The sequence below is a fragment of the Prionailurus bengalensis genome, chromosome B3, assembly GCF_016509475.1.
Source record: "Prionailurus bengalensis isolate Pbe53 chromosome B3, Fcat_Pben_1.1_paternal_pri, whole genome shotgun sequence".
NCBI classification, from domain to species: Eukaryota; Metazoa; Chordata; class Mammalia; order Carnivora; family Felidae; genus Prionailurus; species Prionailurus bengalensis.
The window spans coordinates 41,880,898-41,902,036 of NC_057355.1; the positions used below are offsets into that span (position 1 = coordinate 41,880,898).

The window sequence follows — 21,139 nt, forward strand, 5'->3', positions numbered from 1 at the left end:
TCACATTAATAAAAGGATAAGAACCATATGATCTATTTTCTCAACAGATGCAGAAAAAGCATGTGACAAAATATAGCATCCATTCTTGATAAAAACCCTCAACAAGGTAGGGGTATACAGAACATATGTCAACATCATAAGGTCATATACAAAAAACCCACAGCTAATATCCTCAACGGGGAAAAACTGAGAGTTTTTCCTCTATGGTCATGAATAAGACAGGGATGTCCACTTTCACCAACACTATTTAACAAAGTATTGGAAGTCTTAGCCTCAGCCAAAAGAAACGAAAGACATCCAAACTGGCAAGGAAGAAGCCAAACTTGCAGATGACTTCATACTCTGTAGAAATCCTGAAAGATCCTACCAAAAAACTGCTACAACTAATAAATGAATTCAGCAAAGTTGCAGATATAACATCCACGTACAGAAATCTGTTGCATTTCTATACACCAACAATGAAGCAGCAGAAAAAGATATCAAAGAAACAATCCCATTTGCAGTTGCACCAAAAACCATAAGATAACTAAGAATAAACTAACCAAAGAGGTAAAGGATCTGTACTCTGTAAACTATAGAACACTTATGAAAGAAACTGAAGAGAATACAAAGAAATGGAAAAACATTCCATGCTTATGGATCGGAAGAACAAACATTTTAAAAATGTCTATACTACCCCAAAGCAATCTACACATTAAATGCAATCCCTATCAAAATACCACAAGCATTTTTCACAGAGCTAGAACAAACAATCCTAAAATTTGTATGGAACCACAAAGACCCTGAATAGCTAAAGTAATCCTGAAAAAGAAAAGCAAAGCTGGAGGCATCACGATTTTGGACTTCAAGCTATGCTACAAAGCTGTAGTCATCAAGACAGCATGGTACTGGCACAAACACACACACACACACAGATCAATGGAACAGAACAGAAAACCCAGAAATGGACCACAACTATATGGGCAATTAATCTTCAACAAAGCAGGAAATAATATCCAATGGAAAAAAGACAGTCTCTTCAACAAATGATGTTGCAAAAACTAGACAGCAACATGAAGAATGAAACTGGACCAATTTCTTATACCATACACAAAAATTCAAAATGGATAAAAGACCTACATGTAAGACAGGAAACCATCAAAACCCTAGAGGAGAACACAGGCAGCAACCCCTCTGACCCACTTTTTATGAGACATGTCATCCGAGGCAAGGGAAACAAAAGCAAAAATGAACTATTGGGACCTCATCAAGATAAAAAGCTTCTGCACAGCCAAGGAAACAATCAAAACTAAAAGGCAACCAACGCAATAGGAAAGGATAGATATTTTCAAATAACATATCTGATGAAGGGTTAGTATCCAAAATCTATAAAGAACTTATCAAACTCAATATTCAAAAAACAAATAATCCAGTTAAGAAATGGGCAGAAGACATGAATAGACATTTTTCCAAAGAAGGCAGCCAGATGGCTAAAAGACACATGAAAAGATGCTCAACACTACTCATCATCAGGGAAATACAAATCAAAACCATGATGATACCACCTCCCACTCGTGAGAATGGCTAAAATTAACAATACAAGAAACAACAGATATTGACGAGGATGTGGAGAAAGGGGAACGAACATTCCAGCACCGTTGGTAGGAATGCAAACTGTTGCAGCCACTCTGGAAAACAGTGTGGAGGTTCCTCAAAAAATTAGCAATAGATCTACCCTATGACCCAGCAATAGCACTGCTAGGAATTTACCCAAGGGATACAGGAGTACTGATGCATAGGGGCACTTGTACCCCAATGTTTATAGCAGCACTTTCAACAACAGCCAAATTATGGAAAGAGCCTAAATGTCCATCAACTGATGAATGGATAAAGAAATTGTGGTTTATATACATAATGGAATACTACTTGGCAATGAGAAAGGATGAAATATGGCCTTTTGTAGCAATGTGGATGGAAATGGAGAGTGTGATGCTAAGTGAAATAAGTCACACAGAGAAAGACAGATACCATATGTTGTCACTCTTATGTGGATCCTGAGAAACTTGACAGAAGACCATGGGGGAGGGGAAGGGAAAAAAAAAAGGTAGAGAGGGAGAGAGCCAAACCATAAGAGACTCTTAAAAACTGAGAATAAACTAAGCGTTGATGGGGAGTGGGAGGGAAGGGAAAGTGGGTGATGGGCATTGAGGAGGGCACCTGTTGGGATGAGCACTGGGTGTTGTATGGAAACCAAGCTAACAATAAATTTCATAAAAAAAAAATTCTGATTCAAAAGCACACATGCACCCCAATGTTCATAGCAGCGCTATCAACAACAGCCAAACTGTGTAAACAGGCCAAATGTTCATCGGCTGATAAATGGATAAAGAAAATGTGGTATGTATATACAATGGAATATAACTGAACCACCGGAAGGAATGAAATCTTGCCATTTGCAACAATATGGATGGAGCTAGAATGTATTATGCTTAGTGAAAAAAGAGAAGGACAATTAGCTCGCTCATATGTGGAATTTAAGAAAAAACCAGATGAACAAATGGAAGGGGGAAAAATAAAAGAAAAAAGAGAGACGGGAACAAACCATAAGAGACTCGTAATGATAGAGAACAAATTGAGGGTTGATGGATGGAGGTGGGGGAGGGATGAGCTAGATGGGTGACTGGTACTAAGAAGGGCACTTGTGATGAGCACTGGGTGTGGTATGTAAGTGGTGAATCACTGAACTCTACTCCTGGAACCAAATACTGCACTTTATGTTAACTAACTGAAATTTAAATAAAAATTTGAAAAGCAATAAAAAAAAAAAAGGTCAACTTCTCTACTATCATTTTTTCCTGTCAATTTCTTTTTTCAAAGAATGTCACATGATTTATTTTTAAATATTCAGAAGCAGGAAAACAATTTCTTTTCAGATACATACATGAAGGTAAAACTTTCATGTTTTACCTTCAAAACAAAATACGTATATAAGTTAAAAAAAAAAAAAACAAAAAACCCTAGCTTTCAAACCCGGTTAACCTAGGGAATTAATAACACAAAGTCAAGGCAATAGTTACCTGTGGGGAAGAAACAATGAAAAACAAGGGATTCTAAGGTCCTATTAGTGTTCTAGTTCTTAAGGAAAAGGGAAGATTTGTTGTTAATCTCTAAATGATACAGGTATGTTTAAATATACATTGTAGACGCATAAACATCACATTAAACAACCATTTTCCCCTCTCAATTTCAAAATCCAGTTATACTGCCTATCCCAAAAAGGGACCAGGATGACTAATTAAAAACTACTGCTTATATTGAAAATAAATACAAACTAATAAAAATCAAAAAGCATATATCCTATAAAAATTCACTTACAATATATCAACTACACATCAACATTATTAGTACACAAAAATAAAAATAAATTTTATGTATGCTAAATTCCACCCTAAAATCCTAAATACCCTAACCAAATTTTTATTTTCCTAGGTCTTTACTTCTTTTTTTTTAATGTTTGTTTATTTTTGAGAGAAAGAGAGAGCACACACACATGTGAGTGGAGGAGGGGCAAAGAGAGAGGGAGACACAGAATGTGAAGCAGGCTCCAGGCTCCTGTGCTATCAACACAGAGCCTGACGCAGGGCTTGAACCCACCAACTGTGAAATCATGATCTAAGCCCAAGTCAGACACTTAACTGACTGAGCCACCCAGGCGCCCCTCCTAGGTCCTTTCCTTCTGATGTCTAACAGTATTTTGCCTTTAAAAGGTATCACGTAAATTTATATTCACTTGAATTCCTAAGCCAGGTAACTTCAATAAGGATGATCATTTAGACCAGAAGACTTGACATTCACAACTGGTAGGCACATACCTGAATTTAGGAAGAACTGAGGAGAGTCTCCATGAATGCCCACTGTGCCTGGTCCCAAGGAGTCAGAAAGGGTATTTACAAAGGAAAATACTCCACTCATGATTCCAAAACCCAAGCCAGAAACTAAAGAGGAAGAAACACACTGTTAGACCCTTTTTATGTTATGATTTCTCTTCAAATCAAATTTCCAAGGATTAGAGAATATTATTTTTTAAAGGAGAAAAAGGACACACGCTATTGGAGAAGCTGTGGAGAAAGCTGGCTCAGAAAAGATGAGTGCTTGGCTAAACGATAAATAGAGCAAGAATGGTGTAAAAGGAAGGGAAATAAACAGAGGAATGTAGCAGAGATATGAAAAGGAGAGAAAAAGATCTAGAAAGGCACAGAAACAATAGGCAAGACAGAGAAAGACACTATGCTGAAGTTCTGGCTTTGGTTTAGGTTAACAGTCTGTAGAACTAATTCTCAACCTTGACCACACATTACAAATACCTGTACAACTTTTAAAATTGAACAGATCTCTTCCCTTTTCTCATGCCAATTCTGTTTAATTATTCCAGAGTGGGTTTTAAACATGAATATATTTTAATGCCTCCCCAGTAACACTAATGTGCAGCCAGGGTTGGGAACTGGGAGCTTAGGACAAGGGAATCAACACGGATAAACTATGTACAGATTCCTCCTAACTCTGCCTCCTACCATTCATGGGAGGGGGAGGCTAAGGAAAGGTGGAGGTAGGTCTTTGAAGATGAAAAGGTCAAAAACTAAGAGGTCAGAATGTTGAGCTGTCATTACTTTATCAATATGATTTTTAAAACGGGATGCCTGGAATGAAACAGTGTCTAGATTTGGTCTGCCAGGCATAGAGTAAGGGAGTTAATACTTCTCTTGTTTTGGTTAATGTTTCACATCTTAAAGTCTATAACTGTATTCATCTTTGCACACCTACATCATAATGTATATAGTCAGCTCTCCAAAAATTAATAAGGTAAAATTAAATAAAGCTAAATAAAATGAAAAAAAAAAAAGAAGTCTGAGAGTTCAAAACTGGAACTGATCTTGAAGGATGACTGGATTATAGAAAGTAATTCCTGGGTCAAACAAAGGTGACTCAACTTACGGACCTAGATCCAGTCTTTAAAACATAATTCTGAAAGAAGACTATACAAGGGTATTAATTATTTAATATGAAAAGTCCTCCTAGTATAGCCAAAGCCACGGTAACCATCCAGAGAAGAGAAACATCACTTAAACACTGTTAGAGTGTATACATATTAGAAACCCAAGTTTCAAATCTAGTTAATATTTAATGGACACACAGATCACCTGTAATTATTTCTCTTTATATAATGGTCCTGAAAAGCTAGAAAAAGACACAATGTACACCAACAGGCCAAGGCAGTAATAAAATACTATTTAAAATCTACAAAGACATAAAAGTAAAAATGGCTCTTATGCCAGGTATGGTTTTTTCTCTTAATGACAACATGCAGTTCCAACTTACCATAGGCCAGCAATCGCATAGAGGGTGCTGTCTCATCTGGGTTTATACTCCTCAAACCCTCATTGGCTTTTCTAAAATAAAACCATACAGACAATTTTTTAAAAGGAAAATAGTATATCAGGAAAATACACAAGATATTTCAAAATCTAGATGCTTATTGAGGTTTCTAATCAGGTTGTACTCTAAGTCTAAAATCCATTTAAACGAAACCCAGAAAATTTTCAATTAACTTAAATCAATCGAAATTTACAACCAACATTTTGCCTTTTATCTGACTTTCACGTAGAAGAGAAAAAAATAAGAAAAATGTAAGTAAACAAGCTATCAAGGATTGGGTTTAGTAAGAAAAAAAGTATGGTTCTGACTACTTTCTGAGCTCAGTAAATATTTAATTCAATATCCTATGGCATCTATCACTCTGAATTTTCTTCTCTTTCAAAAGTACTATATCTTCAATCCCAGTTTAGTGGCACTTTATACTGTCACCTGCCTGGGTTATAGTTATGTGCTCCCCTCCCTTCTACTTTCCACTTCATAGGACCTAACTTATACTCATCCTCCAAAGTCTCACTTACTCAGCAGTGTCTCAAAGAAACCACCTTTGCCAGTGACTGGTAATTGCTATTATCTCCTTACCCCCTTTTTTTAATGCTTATTTTTGAGAGACAGTGTGAGTGGGGGAGGGGCAGAGAGAGAGAGGAAGACAGATAATCTGAAGCAGGGTCCAGCTGTCAGCACAAAGCCCTACATGGGGTTTGAACTCACAAACCGTGAGATAATGCCTTGAGCCAAAGTTAGACACCCCACTCACTGAGCCACTCAGTGAGGGATCTAGGTCCCTAAGGTGCTCTAGTTTCTTATTCTTAAATCCTAGAATACCCATGGTCTGAACTCTTATATGAGTACTTAACCTGGTCTTCGGATGATAAAAGTATTGAACATATTTGTTTCATATCCCAATCAGGCTTCAGATAAGAAATAATCAGAGGAGAATAAAATGCTGCCCTCAGAAAAGGAGATAAATGAATACCTAAATGAAACATTAAAATACTGCTCAATAAGAAATGATCTTCAGAGTGATCATATCTGTGCTGTGAACAATTCAGAAACTTACCATGAGTCCCTGCTCCCATGCAGATATATGTAGGAATGCAAGGTGTGGCTGGTCTGTTCCACTACTGTCACTATTACTAACATTTATTTGTTGGCTAGAAACTCTGCAACAATGATCCTGACTCCAAGGATATCTACATTATATTTACTATAAAGTATATTTGTTAAAGCAATAAAGAAACTGAACGTTTTAGACTGATTTCTTAGCAAATGCGGAAACAAAATGAGTTGGGTTAACTCTAAAAATAGAAAATTTAAATTAACCAAAACATACTTATATTCTGGGCATTGTGTTAATTTAAATTTCAAGGTACACATATTCAGTACAGCTGGCTTATTCATTACATAAATATAAATATCACTGATTTCTTTAAATTAAGGCAATGCGGGGACGCCTGGGTGGCTCAGTCAATTAAGCGTCTGACTTCAGCTCAGGTCATGATCTCACAGATTGTGAGTTCAAGCCCCGCGTTGGGCTCTTTTCCTGACAGCTCAGAGCCTGGAGCCTGCTTCAATTCTGTGTCTCCCTCTCTCTCTGCCCCTTGCCTGCTCACACTCTGTCTCTCTCTCTAATATAAATAAACATTAAAAAAAGTAAAAAAAAAAGTAAATTAAGGCAATGCAGAATTCAACCAAAATAGCGATAAGCATAATGAAAAAGGCCTTTTGCTTTTCCAGACTCAAGACAAACAATATGCAATTTCAGGGTACTCCATTTAGAAGCATTATTTGGTAGCAAGGACATTGACATTAAGTGCCTGTCATCATTTTTCTCTGGAGCAGTAACCAACTAAAATGTTCAATTTTTCTAAATAAAATAAAATAACCTGTCACAAGAATGTTATTAAAGGCTAATTAAAGCTTAGAAAAAGGGGCACCTGGGTGGCTCAGTAGGTTAAGCATCTGACTTCAGCTCAGGTCATGATCTCAACAGTTCATGGGTTTGAGCCCTGAGTTGGGTTCTGTGCTGACTGCATGGAGCCTGCCTGGCATTCATTCTCTCTCTCTCCCTTTCTGTCCCTCCCTGACTCGTGCTTTCTCTCTCTCAAAATAAATAAATAAACTTAAAAAAATAATAAAGCTTAGAAAAAAATGCTTCGAGACATATATGATAGTAATAATCTCTATCAACAAATGGACGTAAGAATACAACAGAATCATTAAATTTTGGAGGATCTGTTTAAATTGCTCAATAATGAATACAAGATTTTTGCTATCTGGTATAGCAAAGTACTGCTATCACAAATATATTAAATATATAATTTCAAAAGTTTAATAAACTTCCTCATTCCACATTACAAATTTGTGAGAGGAAAGGTCAATGGCATTAACAGTTCTCAATGCTAACATTAGGAAATGAAAAAGTAGTTTCCATATTCCTGATGGACAGCGTTTTTGACAGTTTTACTGAAGTGGAAAATTCTTTGTTTGCATTTATTACTATTTTCAAGATCATAAAAGAAAAAGTCCAATTTTTAAAATACAAACTTTGAAAAACTACTGATAAATCGTTTTCTTTGTCTTCTTTTGTGTATGTGTAGTAAGAGACAAACAGTATCAAAAAATATGCATATAAACATTCCATTTTAGAAATTTTTAAAAATAGACTATGCCTTTTAAGAAACTATAATAAAGGGGCGCCTGGGTGGCGCAGTCGGTTAAGGGTCCGACTTCAGCCAGGTCACGATCTCGCGGTCTGTGAGTTCGAGCCCCACGTCGGGCTCTGGGCTGATGGCTCAGAGCCTGGAGCCTGTTTCCAATTCTGTGTCTCCCTCTCTCTCTGCCCCTCCCCCGTTCATGCTGTGTCTCTCTCTGTCTCAAAAATAAATAAATGTTAAAAAAAAAAAATTAAAAAAAAAAAGAAACTATAATAAAGATTATCTCTTTTCTATAAATAGAAGATTTTCTAAAATTAGGAAATATTTATGGTATCAGCATTGTAAGACAAAATTGGATTAAATTGCAAAAGGTTAACCCAAGCCAACATTTTTTTAATGTATATTTTAGGCAATGTATAGGCCCATAATTTGGATTTTTTAAAAAATTAATATAGGAAGAGCTATCACTTGTGGCCACATGCCAGTTTCTCAGGGTACAACTCTTTGCTAGGGTGAAAGTTATTATTCATTATTCAAGATGAAGTACTTTTCCTAAAGCCTGACCCATGAAATAAAACTATGAGATTACAATGATAATTATTTTGATTCAATTTCATATATGTAAAAAAAACAAAAAACAGTGCAAAATGTTCACATTTTAATCTTGGCACCAAATTCGGATAGCAAATATGTGATTAAGGCAGTACTTTAACGTTGAGAACCCACTTTAACAGTGAAGATAGTTAAAATATCGACTGAACCAAAGTTCCTATATTTAAATACAGCATAGCATAAGACAACAACTTAAATGTATTTATATGTTAGTCATGAATAAAGTATCATAATCATTCTCAAACTTGTTTTAACACATAACTACATGACAGCCAATATGTCTAAAATGTGCTAGGAAGATATGGTACAATAATCCAAAGTTTCAGCAAAGATGCATTTTGCAATGGCAAATAAAGCCACCTATTATTTTTTAAACGTTTATTCATTTCTGAGAGACAGAGTGTGAGTGGGAGAGGGGCAAAGAGAGAAGGAGACAGAGAATCTGAAGCAGGCCCCAGGCTCTGAGCTGTCAGCATAGAGCCCAACACGGGACTCGAACCCAAGAACCATGAGATCATGACCTGAGCCTAATTCAACCAACTGAGCCACTCAGGTGTCCTTAAAGGAACCTATTAATACAGGTTTGCCGTGTTACCTGGTTGCTAATTTTCAAAGGCCCTTTCAGAGGAGTAAACATGGTTTCCCCAGAAAGCCAAAGAGGCTTTACTGAACTTGCGGGCCTGAGAGCCATCAGACTGACCTGTAATTCCTTCCACATATGGCCCCACTCCCTCACTACCCTTATTAAAAATGGTAATGTTCAGCCTGCGGTCCTTTAGAAACACAGGACAGTGCAGGGGCGCCTGGGTGGCGCAGTCGGTTAAGCGTCCGACTTCAGCCAGGTCACGATCTCACGGTCCGTGAGTTCGAGTCCCGCGTCAGGCTCTGGGCTGATGGCTCAGATCCTGGAGCCTGCTTCCGATTCTGTGTCTCCCTCTCTCTCTGCCCCTCCCCCGTTCATGCTCTCTCTCTCTCTGTCCCAAAAAAGTAAATAAAAGTTGAAAAAAAAAAAATTTTAAAAAAGAAACACAGGACAGTGCAAAATAAAAGGTTGCATTCCAGGTAGACACCATGAAGAACGAAGGTGGTAAAGAACGGCAGATTTAGCCACTCCAGGCAAGTTGGGTTACAGACCTAAAGCCCTAAGGGGTTATTAAACCCATATCCCTACACTGTAAAATCGTTCAAAATTAACCTATTTCAAAATCAGGATCACCATGTGGAAAATGTAAAACTAACATGAGCCAATGATGTTGCTGACAGGAAAAAAACAGTGCAATCTGAGGCTGAGTTGTTCAGAGGACAGTGCCCAGGCAAGGGTGGGAAGGGCCACTGCGCGGTACCACTTCGACCACAGCAGAGTGCTGTGCTGGTCTTAAGCACAGGTAAACTCCAGGCACTAAAAACGGGGGTGTCTAGTGACGTAAAGAACAGAGACGGAATAGGTTTGGAAGTCATATCTACGTCTTCTGAGGGCCAGGTGAAGAAATGAGGTATGGGTAGCCTTGTAAGAGACAAGATGACAACCATGTAACAAAGATTTCATTTGGCCATGTGGGACAGAGGTCAGAAAGAGGGAGACTTAGTCTACCTTAATATATTCTAAAGTTAAAATTAAATTTTTGAATGAAAGTAACTGCTGCATACCAGAAACATCCACAGGTGAAAAGATGGTCCATCTGTTAAGGGTACTGTACTCCTGTGGAAACTGAAAAGTAATTGTCGGTATTTTGTTTTTGCTCTTTAATATTTCCAGAAACTAGGGGAAATATCATTTTTAAACCTGTTCTAAGAAAGAACTTTTGCTTTTCAGCAGTAGCTTCCTGGGTTTGTTATTTGTAATTAAAACAGCTTCGGTGTTAAATTGCAATATCTGTTATTAAAAGCAACAAGTAAAAAAAAGAGAGAAGGCCTGGCATAGTGGCAAGAACAAATTATCAGAAGCCTATTACAAGAGATGTTGTTGAGGCTCTGTCTTGATCTCATCTATGAAATTCGTGGAATGTCTTAATCATCTCATTTGCAGAAATAAAAAGAGCACACATCCCTTTATTAATTCTTACTACATAATCAAAGTCAACCTCATGACTGCCTGAAAGAAAACATGGTCCCAAGATCAAGCTGTGTTTCAAATCAGTGGTTTCATGTGAGGTCTTCTTGGGTCCTACAGACAACCTATGACCAAAAAATGAAACTCAAGACAATGGCTTCTTTTTAAATCTATTTTTCTATTATAGATATGAAATGCCATGAAATATCACAAAATAAACCCCAGTTTTCCCCTAATGCATTTAAAACAGTGGTAGGCAGGGGCGCCTGGGTGGCACAGTCGGTTAAGCGTCCGACTTAAGCCAGATCACGATCTCGCGGTCTGGGAGTTCCAGCCCCGCGTCAGGCTCTGGGCTGATGGCTCGGAGCCTGGAGCCTGTTTCCGATTCTGTGTCTCCCTCTCTCTCTGCCCCTCCCCCGTTCATGCTCTGTCTCTCTCTGTCCCAAAAATAAATAAACGTTGAAAAAAAAAATTTAAAACAGTGGTAGGCATAATCTCCACAAGAATTATTTAAGTGGCAGCAAAAGAAGCACACAGAAATTCTAACCTGGAACAGTTTTTCTTGTTGTTTCAATAACTCTTTCTCTGGCTTATTTTTCTCTAAGACACTTATTATTTTCTAACATACAATGTATCTTCCTGTTCATTCATTTGTCATCTCTTTCCACTATAAAATAACCTCTGTGAAGACAGAAACTGCCTTTTAATCAGGATCTATCATTCCCAGTGCACAGGATAGTGCCTGGCACTAAGTAAATTCTGAAGAAGTATTTTTGGAATGAGTGAATGAATGAAGGGAGTTAAAATACTCAGTTAAATTACTCAGCATTTTCAGGCTGAACATGTACAATCCCTTGACTTTCAACTCTGTTAGGAAGACACGGACCCTCAAACACCACACTATATTAACATTTTCAAACTACTAAATCATAATTCAAGTATAAATGCAAAAAAAGGTAAAGCAAACATTTAACTTACTTCAAAAGTTTATAATATGCAAATCGAAACATTTCTTGGACAAGGACGGAGACTAACACTCCCAAGATCAGCAGATATTTCTGTATTGGTCCATCTTTGTTGTCAGTAATGGTTCTTGCCATGAACCAAAAAAGGGACGAAAACAGCAGAGATACCAACCAGAAAAAAGCTCTGAAAATTAGAGGGGGGAAAAAGGTTAAGTGAACAGGATTAATAAAGACTTAAAAGTGAAAAAAAAAAACCCTACTTGAAAAGGAACAGATTTCCTGACTCCTTAACGGGGTGGGGGGGGTCCTCATAAAGTGATGCTTGGACCAACTGTTCTTCATCACCGGTTCGTTTTCCCCAGGGAGACGAACATGCCCTCCAAGAGGAATGTGAGATTTTTCCTAAGTCTATTTTTTTTTTTCAGTGACTCTGCTATTTCTAAGTACATCTGCAGACTACCTGCCAAAGGCCGTTTAGCTAGAAATTTGGTTATTTGTTACTCTTCCTAATTAAGGCTTTGCCCACTGATGTGTAAGTATGAGCCTTTTCCAGAAAAATGTCTACATCTCTATTAACACAGTGATTAGTACAAAATTCAGAGGTTGGAAACCGCTGATGGTTGCAAATCTAAATCAGTTTTCCAGTCCCGCTTTTGCAACATACCTGTGGATTTTAAATGATTATAACCAGCTTTACAAACCTTTTGCCCAAATCTCTATTGTGTTTAAAATGACACCTGTGGGGCGCCTGGGTGGCGCAGTCGGTTAAGCGTCTGACTTCAGCCAGGTCACGATCTCGCGGTCCGTGAGTTCGAGCCCCGCGTCAGGCTCTGGGCTGATGGCTCGGAGCCTGGAGCCTGTTTCCCATTCTGTGTCTCCCTCTCTCTCTGCCCCTCCCCCGTTCATGCTCTGTCTCTCTCTGTCCCAAAAATAAATAAACGTTGAAAAAAAAAATTTAAAATGACACCTGTGATGCAGCACTTTCACTACAGCTGCGAGAGGTGAAACAGCTCCGAGAAGGTGGGAATCACTGGCCTACCAAGGCTGTTTCTCCTGGTACTGAGACTCAAGGGAGGAGGGGGGACGTGGGGAGCCCCGGGAAAGCTGCAGGACAGGTGAGAACCGGGATTATGACCACCTTCGCCACCAGAGTTCAGTATTTACCAAGCTCCTGCCAGGAGATGCACTGACAGGTGCGTCGGTGTTTTCACAGGTTTCCAGCCTTTGACTGTCCTTCTGGGGAGCATTAAGGAAGAAAAATCCGTAGCCCGAACCCACCCCCCCAGACATTCCGAAGTGGCTGATCCGGGGTAGGGGGTGGGCATGCGTACGTTTTAAAAGCACCTAAGCCCCAGGTGCTAATGTGCTCTTAACCCCTTCGGGATTACAGATGCCTGTGAAATCTGAGGGAAACTAGAGACCCCCCCCCCAAGAAATATAAAAGGTGAATATGTGAACTTACCCACAATTTTTTCATGCAATTTTAATGGGTTCACGACTCACTAAAGCCCACCCATGGACCCTCGGCAAAAACTCAGGAGCCGAGCATCAGGGTTTTCTGAGACCCAGTGTGAGCTCCTTCCCCCGAGCCCCCACTGTGGGGTCCCGGGGCTCCTGTTCTTTTCCCGCCGACCCTCGGAGGACGAGGAGTACTAGGGGACCGGGGTCCCGGCTCAACCCTCCCAACCTTTCTCCCCTCCAAGCCCAGCAAGATCGAGCCGTTTGGTGCGGACGCCGGGGGTCACCGGTATCTCCGGCGGGGGAGGGGAGCCCCGGGCCTGGGTTTCCCGGCGCAACCGCCTCACCCGATGATGAGGAAGATGACGCGCAACGGCTCAGTGGCGATGGTGAAGATGTAGAGGGCCAGCGCAGGCCCGAAGGCAATGAAGGCGCAGCCGAAGAACACGGCCGCCGTCATGGCGACCGCGGAAGCCGGCCCGGAGGCCTGGCGGGGACTCGAAGTACGCCAGGCGCCGACAGAGCTCAGCGCCGCGCGGGGGCGGGAGCAGGGCGCGACGGCGGGGGCGGGAGGCGGGGCGCGGCCGAGGGGGCTGGAGGCGGGACGGGGGCGGGACGCGGCGGAGGGGGCTGGAGGCGGGGAGGGGCGGGGCGCGGCGGAGGGGGGCTGGAGGCGGGACGGGGGCGGGGCGCGGCGGAGGGGGGCTGGAGGCGGGGAGGGGCGGGGCGCGGCGGAGGGGGGCTGGAGGCGGGGCGGGAGCAGGGCGCGACGGAGGGGGCTCGAGGCGGGGCGCGGCGGAGGGGGCTGGAGGCGGGGCGGAGGGGACGGGACGCGGCGGAGAGGCTGGAGGCGGGACGGGGGCGGGGCGCGGCGGAGGGGGCTGGAGGCGGGGCGGGATCAGGGAGCGACAGAGGGGGCTGGAGGCGGGGCGGGGGGGCGAGACGCGACGGAGAGGCTGGAGGCGGGACGGGGCGGGGCGGGACGCGGCGGAGGGAGCTGGAGGCGGGGCGGGAGCAGGGCGCGACGGTGGGGGCTGGAGGCGGGACGGGGGCGGGGCGCGGCGGAGGGGCTGGAGGCGGGGCGGGAGCAGGGCGCGACGGCGGGGGCTGGAGGCGGGGCGGAGGAGCAGGACGCGATGGAGGGGGCTGGAGGCGGGGCGTGGAGGCGGGGCGGGGCGCGGCGGAGGGGGCTGGAAGGGGGCGGGGCGCAGCGGAGGGGGCTGGAAGCGGGGTGGTGGGGCGGGGCTGGAAGCGGGGTGGTGGGGCGGGGCTCGGCGGAGGGGGCTGGAGACGGGGCGGGGGCGGGGCGCAGCAGGGGGGATGAGGCGGAACACGGAGAAGGGGGAGGGGCGGAGCGCGGCGGAGAGATAAGGCGGTGCAGGGGAGCTGGGGGCGGGGTGGAGGGTGTTTGGGTGCGGCGGAGGGAACTGGGGCAGGTGGGACAGGTCTTAGCATGGAGGGTTGGTGGCAGGTTGGGGCGGGGCGGAGGGATGTTGGGGCGGGGCGGAGGGGGTGAAGCGCTGATGCTGGAAGGCGGGGCGGAGGCCGGGCCTCATCGCCAAGCTCCCGCCCCACCCCCCGAATTGGGCGTTTAGGGCCGACCGGATTCCGAGGTACCCTTCCCTGGGTACCTGGCGACATTAGCCTGGGGCCCCGAGCCCCCGAAACCACCATCACCACTCCTACACTTCGATCAGGCTGCCGGTGCCGGCCGCGAGGCGGCTAGGAAGAGAGGTCCCCAGCCCGCTTTGGAGCCTGAACGGGGAAAGATTCCAGATCCCCTAAAGAAATATAGCGCCGGATAGAAGCAGGATTCCATCTCTAAATAAAGTTGTCAATTTTAACTTTTTAAGTAAAAGTTAAATGTGTCTTTTTAAAGCACATTTTGCCATTTGCACAGTTGCGGGAACTTCGTGCTCCATCGTATAATAAAACCCAAGCTGGAATAGCGGTAACCTAGGTGATAACTCACACATACGAAATAGTGGTGGACGAAGCTGTCCTCAGGGTTGTTTCTATTTATGTTGTCCCCTCACCCCCAGGTCTTCGAAAAGATGTTTTTGAAGACATTCTCCGGTTACCCCCCACTCTATACGAACAGTAAAATCTCCCTGCTCTGTTTTCATTTACTCGTTTGTGTCCCCGATTAAAATGTAAATTTTTAGGGGGTAGGGGTTTGTTTTGTTTTGTTTTGCTGTTTCCACACACCTAGAAGGTGCTGACTAAATATCTGTTAAGTGAACTAAACAATTTAAACGATGGAACTTATAAACATTTGCTACTTTATATTAATGGAACAACTTCTGAGAGGTTTAAGAATTAAAATCAGAAGGTTAAGTTCCTGGATTTCACATCTAAGATTTTTCTCCATGTTTAAAGGGAATAATAATGATAATAATACCTTATGTGTTCTTTTGAGGATTGTGCCTGCACAGTAAGTGGTATATAAGTGTTAGCCATTCCTACTCATTCTTTAATATCATGAATAAAGCTCTTGGAAATGAACACTGAAAAGAGAAACACTAATAGCCAGGACCTGACTGAAAATATTTTGCATCTCGTCTCTGATAATGGGCTTTCAAATAATACAGCTACAAGTATTTACTTCCTTTTTTTAAAGTTTATTTTATTTATCTTGACAGAGAAAGAGATAGGTAAGGGCAGAGGGAGAGAGAGAGAGAGAGAGAGAGAGAGAATCTTAAGCAGACTCCACACTGTCTGGCAAAGTCTGATGCAGTACAAAGTCTGATGCAGGGCTAGATATCACAAAATGTGAGACCATGACCTGAGCTGAAATCAAGAGTCAAAAGCTTAACAGACTGAGACACCTGGGCATCCCTACAAGTATTTAATTATAAAACGTCACCTTTGCTCACTGAAAACAGACACATATACTTCCCATTTACTCCACAATATACTTCATTTTGAAATGTCTTCTATAGTACCTACTGAAACTCAGGTTGAGACCACAGTTCAAAATGATGGAGTGACTCACCATTACATATTCTTTTGGTTCTATCCTGAATCAAAGTTACCAGATGCAATTCCATTCCTTCAGCTCCATGCAGAAATGTCTTCACGAAGCATAATGGACTCGTGTCCTTAGCATAAATTAAGATTTTTGTACCACAAATGGCCATCTACATTTTTCCTGCATATTTTATAAAACTTCAGCATGTTCAATATCTTTAGTAGATCCCTACTTTACTACTTGAGTTCAGGGCTGGAAAAAAGTTTTGTTTCTCCCAGTAGGTACACATGCTCAGCTTTGAGAGCTAACTCATCATACTCAGGCTTCATTGCACTCTCAGGAAGCTTCGAGCTAAATTTAATAGTCGGTGATAGCAACTATTCTGGTTTTTTTTTAGCATTATAATTACTGCCATGACCTCAGAAAACGACGTATTCTTTTATCCCTATTTTAATGATTTGATTACCCCAATTGTAACTAAGATCTTGTGTCTTGGTTAAAGCTGCCTCAAATATCTTGTAGTAGGCAACTCAACAGGCAGAACTGTAAGTTGGGGCAATTTGTATTCATAGTGTCTTGACCATATTTCAGTTCAATCTTAGTCCTCAAATCCACTTAAAAACAATGGGAAGGTAATGTAAAATGTAATGGGTCTGCCCCCTCCCCCCCCCCCCCATCAGTAAAGACATCTTTAACTGATGTCTTTTGGAAGAGAAAAGAAAGCAACTAGACCAAATTGGAAAAATCACCAAGAAAATAGTCATCTTCAGCATTCACGGTTATTTACTGGAAAAACTGATTTCAAGTTTTCTCTGAATAATAGCACCTTACATTTATATAATGCATTGTTATTTGAAGAACACTTTCACACTGACTTCAACAATTCTGTTTACAAGAGAGGAGTTTGAGGCTAAGTAGCAGTGCTATTGACTCCTCAAGCTTTTATGCACTATTAACGTCCCCTGAAAACTTGAAAACATAAGGTACTAAGTGATGATGGTTAAATCCCTAAGAGGTGACTGGCAGAAAGAGGCTGGCACATGGTATGGCTCTGGATATAGACTGCTGGGAATTCCTCAGAATTGGGTGCACGTGGGAAGCTGGGTGTGGGCAGGGAGGTTGTGGGGGGGGGTACAAAAGTAATACCACATTTTAGCAATTTATCAGATAAGGCTTTGAGATACCTACGTGTAACTCACAAGATACTAATGAACTCACTTGAGCTTTGTTTCTGGTAGTGCTGATAGATTCAGAGTTACTCAACCATCTATTCATTCATCCAAAATGCATGCTGAATAGCGATGAAGTTATCAGGCACAATGCTGGGCAAAGGGAATCCACCAGGAGCCAGATGTGCTCCTGTCTCCATGAAGATTACAGTCTAGTGGGAAGCCAGATAGGCAGGTACAGGGTGCTGTGAGAATGTATAGGAAGAGGGAAGGGCACCCAGTCCAGATGTGTGAGGTTTTGCTAAAGAGAACATGCACTCACTCAGGTCTCTGCTTAGGAGTTAGCAAAGATGAGAAGCAGGGGAGAAATGGATGGACAAGTGGAAAGGCTTCAAAGTGAAAGAAAGCAGGGCATTTCTGAAGGACAGAAATTAATTTTATTTGCTATGGGGGAATTCTTATATATTCCCGGAACCAATATTGGAAAACCCAAATTTTGAAGGTAGGACACATGAAGAAAAGGAGAGAAAAAGTTTACTCAATTTATCAATACATAGGTAGCATTCTGGGTGATTTATTTTATTAAAAGGAAATTCTTCTGTATTTAATAAAGACTAAAATAATGTAAGGTAAGGGCTAGAATAAAAACCAGATAATGAAGCTCCTCTTTTTCTTGCTATACTTACTGAGGCATGGATGAATTTACTTTAAATTTTTCTCTAAGAAGTAAATGGGGGGAAAAAAACTCCTAAATTACTTAGCTTTCTTCAACAACATGTTAATTTTGATGAAGTTCACTGATTCCTTCAACGCTGATTAAACACCTACTATGTGCCAGGCTCCTTACAGGATACCGTAGATTCAAGCTCCTGGGAGCTTAGAGTCTAGCGGGAAGGAAATAAGCAGACAATTTGAATCCGATACAGTGACACTCTGGGCCTACAGAGGAGGGGGTTCCTAACCTGGATGGGTTGTGAAGGAAGTCTTCCCAGAAAAACCCTTAGTAAGTCTTGAAAGATAAGGAAGCGTTAGCCAGAAAAGGGGTAGGGAGTCAGCAGAAGGAGTAGCATAAGAAAAGGAATGACAAAACGTGGTGTATTTGGGAAACTGCAATTAGTGGTGACATTTAAAACGGGTATGAGTTAGGGTATGACAAGATCCAAGGCTGGAGAGAAAGATGTGGGAGTGGTAAATGGCTCTGTTTGCCAGGCTAAAGTGTTTAGCTTTTTATACCCCAAGGTATGAGGTATCACTGAAGGATTAAATTTGGCAGTGATAGAAGATTCCAATTTATTTTTTTTTAATTCTTATTTATTTTTTAGAGAGAGAGAGAGAGAGAGAGAGAGAGAAAGAGAGAGAGTGGGGAAGGGGCAGAGAGAGGGAGACACAGAATCCGAAGCAGGCTCCAGGCTCTGAGATCTCAGCACAGAGCCCGACGCGGGGCTCAAACTCACGAGCCGGGAGGTCATGACCTGAGCCGAAGTCGAAGGCTTCACTGAGCCACCCAGGCGCCTCTGAAGATTACAGTTTTAAAAGCCTGTTGGCACTGTGAAAACCGGCTTGGAGGAAAATAAGATTCGACACTGGGCGACTGGTTAGGAGAGGTTGCAGACATCTAGGTGAAAGATGACGAGGCCTGAACAAAGACAGAGGCAGAAACAATGAACAAGTGGACAGATTAGAAAGAGATTAAGGTGTTTGATCTATAAGACTTGGAGGCTACTGAGCATGCAACTCTTGATCACGGGGTCATAAATTTGGGGCCCATGTTGGGCAGAGAGATTACTTAAAAATAAAATCTTTAAAAAAAAAAAAAGAATGCTCCAAAGGGGAACCTGGCTGGCTCAGTCAGCAGAGCGCGCAACTCTTGATGTCAGGGTTGTGAGTTTAAGCTTCACGTTGGGCGTGAAGCCTACTTAGTTGAAATTAAAATAAATAAATAAATAAGACTTGGAGGCTAGTGAACTGTGTACAGATCTAAGTAGGTGATGATGCTATCTATCACAAGGAAGAAAAAAAGGAGACAGAGGAGCTTTTTCCTCTTAGGTTTAAGGGCTGTTGGTGGGAACTGCTGGGGAGGAGGAAAGATGGAGAGCTGAGTATGAGTTTCAGACTGTATTTGATGTTTGAGGTACCTGTAGCAGATCCCAGGGGAGATGTCCGGTGGGCAGATCGACTTGGAAGTCTGCCCATCTGCAAAGAGGTTGGGGCTAGAGATATAAACTTGAAAGCTGTATTAGTTTCCTATCATTGCTGTGACAAATAATCACAATTTAGTGGCTTTAAAGCAACACAAATCTATTCTCTTAAGAGTTCTGGAGGGCAGAATTATGAAATACACCTTACCAACCTGTTAGGTCCAGGTTGGTTCCTTTTGGAGACTTTAGGAGAAAATCTCTTCCCTCACCTTTTCCAGACGCCAGAGACTACCTACATTCCTTGACTCACAGCCTTTCACGATCACACCTTTTCTCCCTCTGTTTCTGTCATCACATAGTTTCCTTTTGATTCCAACTCTTCCTGTGTCCCTCCCATAAAGACTCTTGAGATTACATGCTCCCCACCCTCCGATAATCCAGGACAACCCCCCATTTCAAGATCCTTAACTTGATCATATCTGCGAAGTCCCTTGCCCTGTATAGAGTAACAATCACAGGTTTCAGAGATTAGGACATGAACATCCTTGGGGGCCATTATTCAGCTGACCACAGAAGTTATGAACATTTAAAAGCCATGGAAAGGGATGAAATTATTTTTGGAAAAAGTGGAAAACCAGGAGAACACTGTCACAGAAGCCGTCACGAGAACATTTCTAGGAAGAAGAGATATACTGCTCAAATGCTGCCAAGAGGTTAACCCAGATAAGGACTGAAAATTGTCAGCTACTTTAGCAACTAGGCAACTGTAAATACAATGTCAGTGAAGTGGCAGGGGTGGAAGCCAAACTGGAGGGGAGCTGAGGAATAAATGAAAACTGAAAAACTGAAGACAGTAACTGTAGTCGACTCTTTGAAGAAGCTTAGCTACAACAGAAGAGGAAAAAGGGCAATAGGTGAGACAGAGACGAGGCCAAAGGCTGGATCAACTTCCAAGTTGATCTGCCTACTAGACATCTCCCCTGGGATCTGCTGCAGGTACATCAAACATCAGGGCTGCTTAGATGCTGAAGGGACGGGGGTGACACAGGAGAAGGGTGTAAAGGTAGAAGAGAAAGAGCTGCGAGTTCTCTGAAGGGTAGGGGGGGAGGAAGAGTTCAGAGAAGAGGCAGTGGTGCAAAGTGCACAGAATGGAAAAGATGCCTCTATTCCAAAAGGAAGGAGGATGAGGGTTGGCGATGGGCAGCCAGCCCACAGGAAGCTATCGGTTGGGGAGGAAGAGGTGGCTAAGAACCTCGTGTTTGATTGATGCTTTTCTCTGTGAGGCAGGAGGTGGAAGACCTATCTACTATGAGTGAAGGGAGAGAAGTAGGAAGCTCGAGAACAGTGAACGTTCAAAAGGGTGGTGGGGCTGAATGCAAAAGGCTATGGCCAGGAATGTGCACAAGCATAGTGGGAGGACAGCAATAGGTCCAGGGCCTCAATCCATGGGATTTGGAAGGGAAAACAAAACAACAGAAACTACACTTGTGAGGACTAAGAAGGGAAGGCTACAGTTCTAGAATAGAACAACCTCAATGTATGCTGATGTAGGTATGAGCAGATGTGGCCATTTTTTCTAAGTTTTAAACAACTTCAAGCCAGAAATGTTTGCTAACATATCTTAAGTCTACCATGGTTTGAATCACACACGCTTAGCAAATTTGAAGAAACATTTTTTAAACGTGCAGTCCATTTCAGAGTCGGGGGTGT

At 42.3% G+C, this 21,139-nt stretch overlaps 1 protein-coding gene across 4 annotated transcripts in view; it reads right to left on the reverse strand.

The window, feature by feature from the left end:
• APH1B (aph-1 homolog B, gamma-secretase subunit) overlaps window positions 1-13,711 on the reverse strand; it is an 83,317-nt gene extending 69,606 nt beyond the window's left edge. For 3 of the 4 annotated variants that reach the window (XM_043555234.1, XM_043555235.1, XM_043555233.1), the window contains exons 1-4: window positions 13,499-13,710; window positions 11,707-11,877; window positions 5,356-5,426; window positions 3,852-3,974 (exon numbers count right to left, since the gene is read on the reverse strand). In XM_043555234.1, the coding sequence (XP_043411169.1) occupies window positions 3,852-3,974; window positions 5,356-5,426; window positions 11,707-11,877; window positions 13,499-13,611 (478 nt within the window). In that variant the 5' untranslated portion in view covers window positions 13,612-13,710. Of the gene's footprint in view, window positions 1-3,851; window positions 3,975-5,355; window positions 5,427-11,706; window positions 11,878-13,498 lie in introns of all 4 variants that reach the window. The other variant, XM_043555236.1, reaches the window with a different exon arrangement.
• Window positions 13,712-21,139: the final 7,428 nt, after the last annotated feature.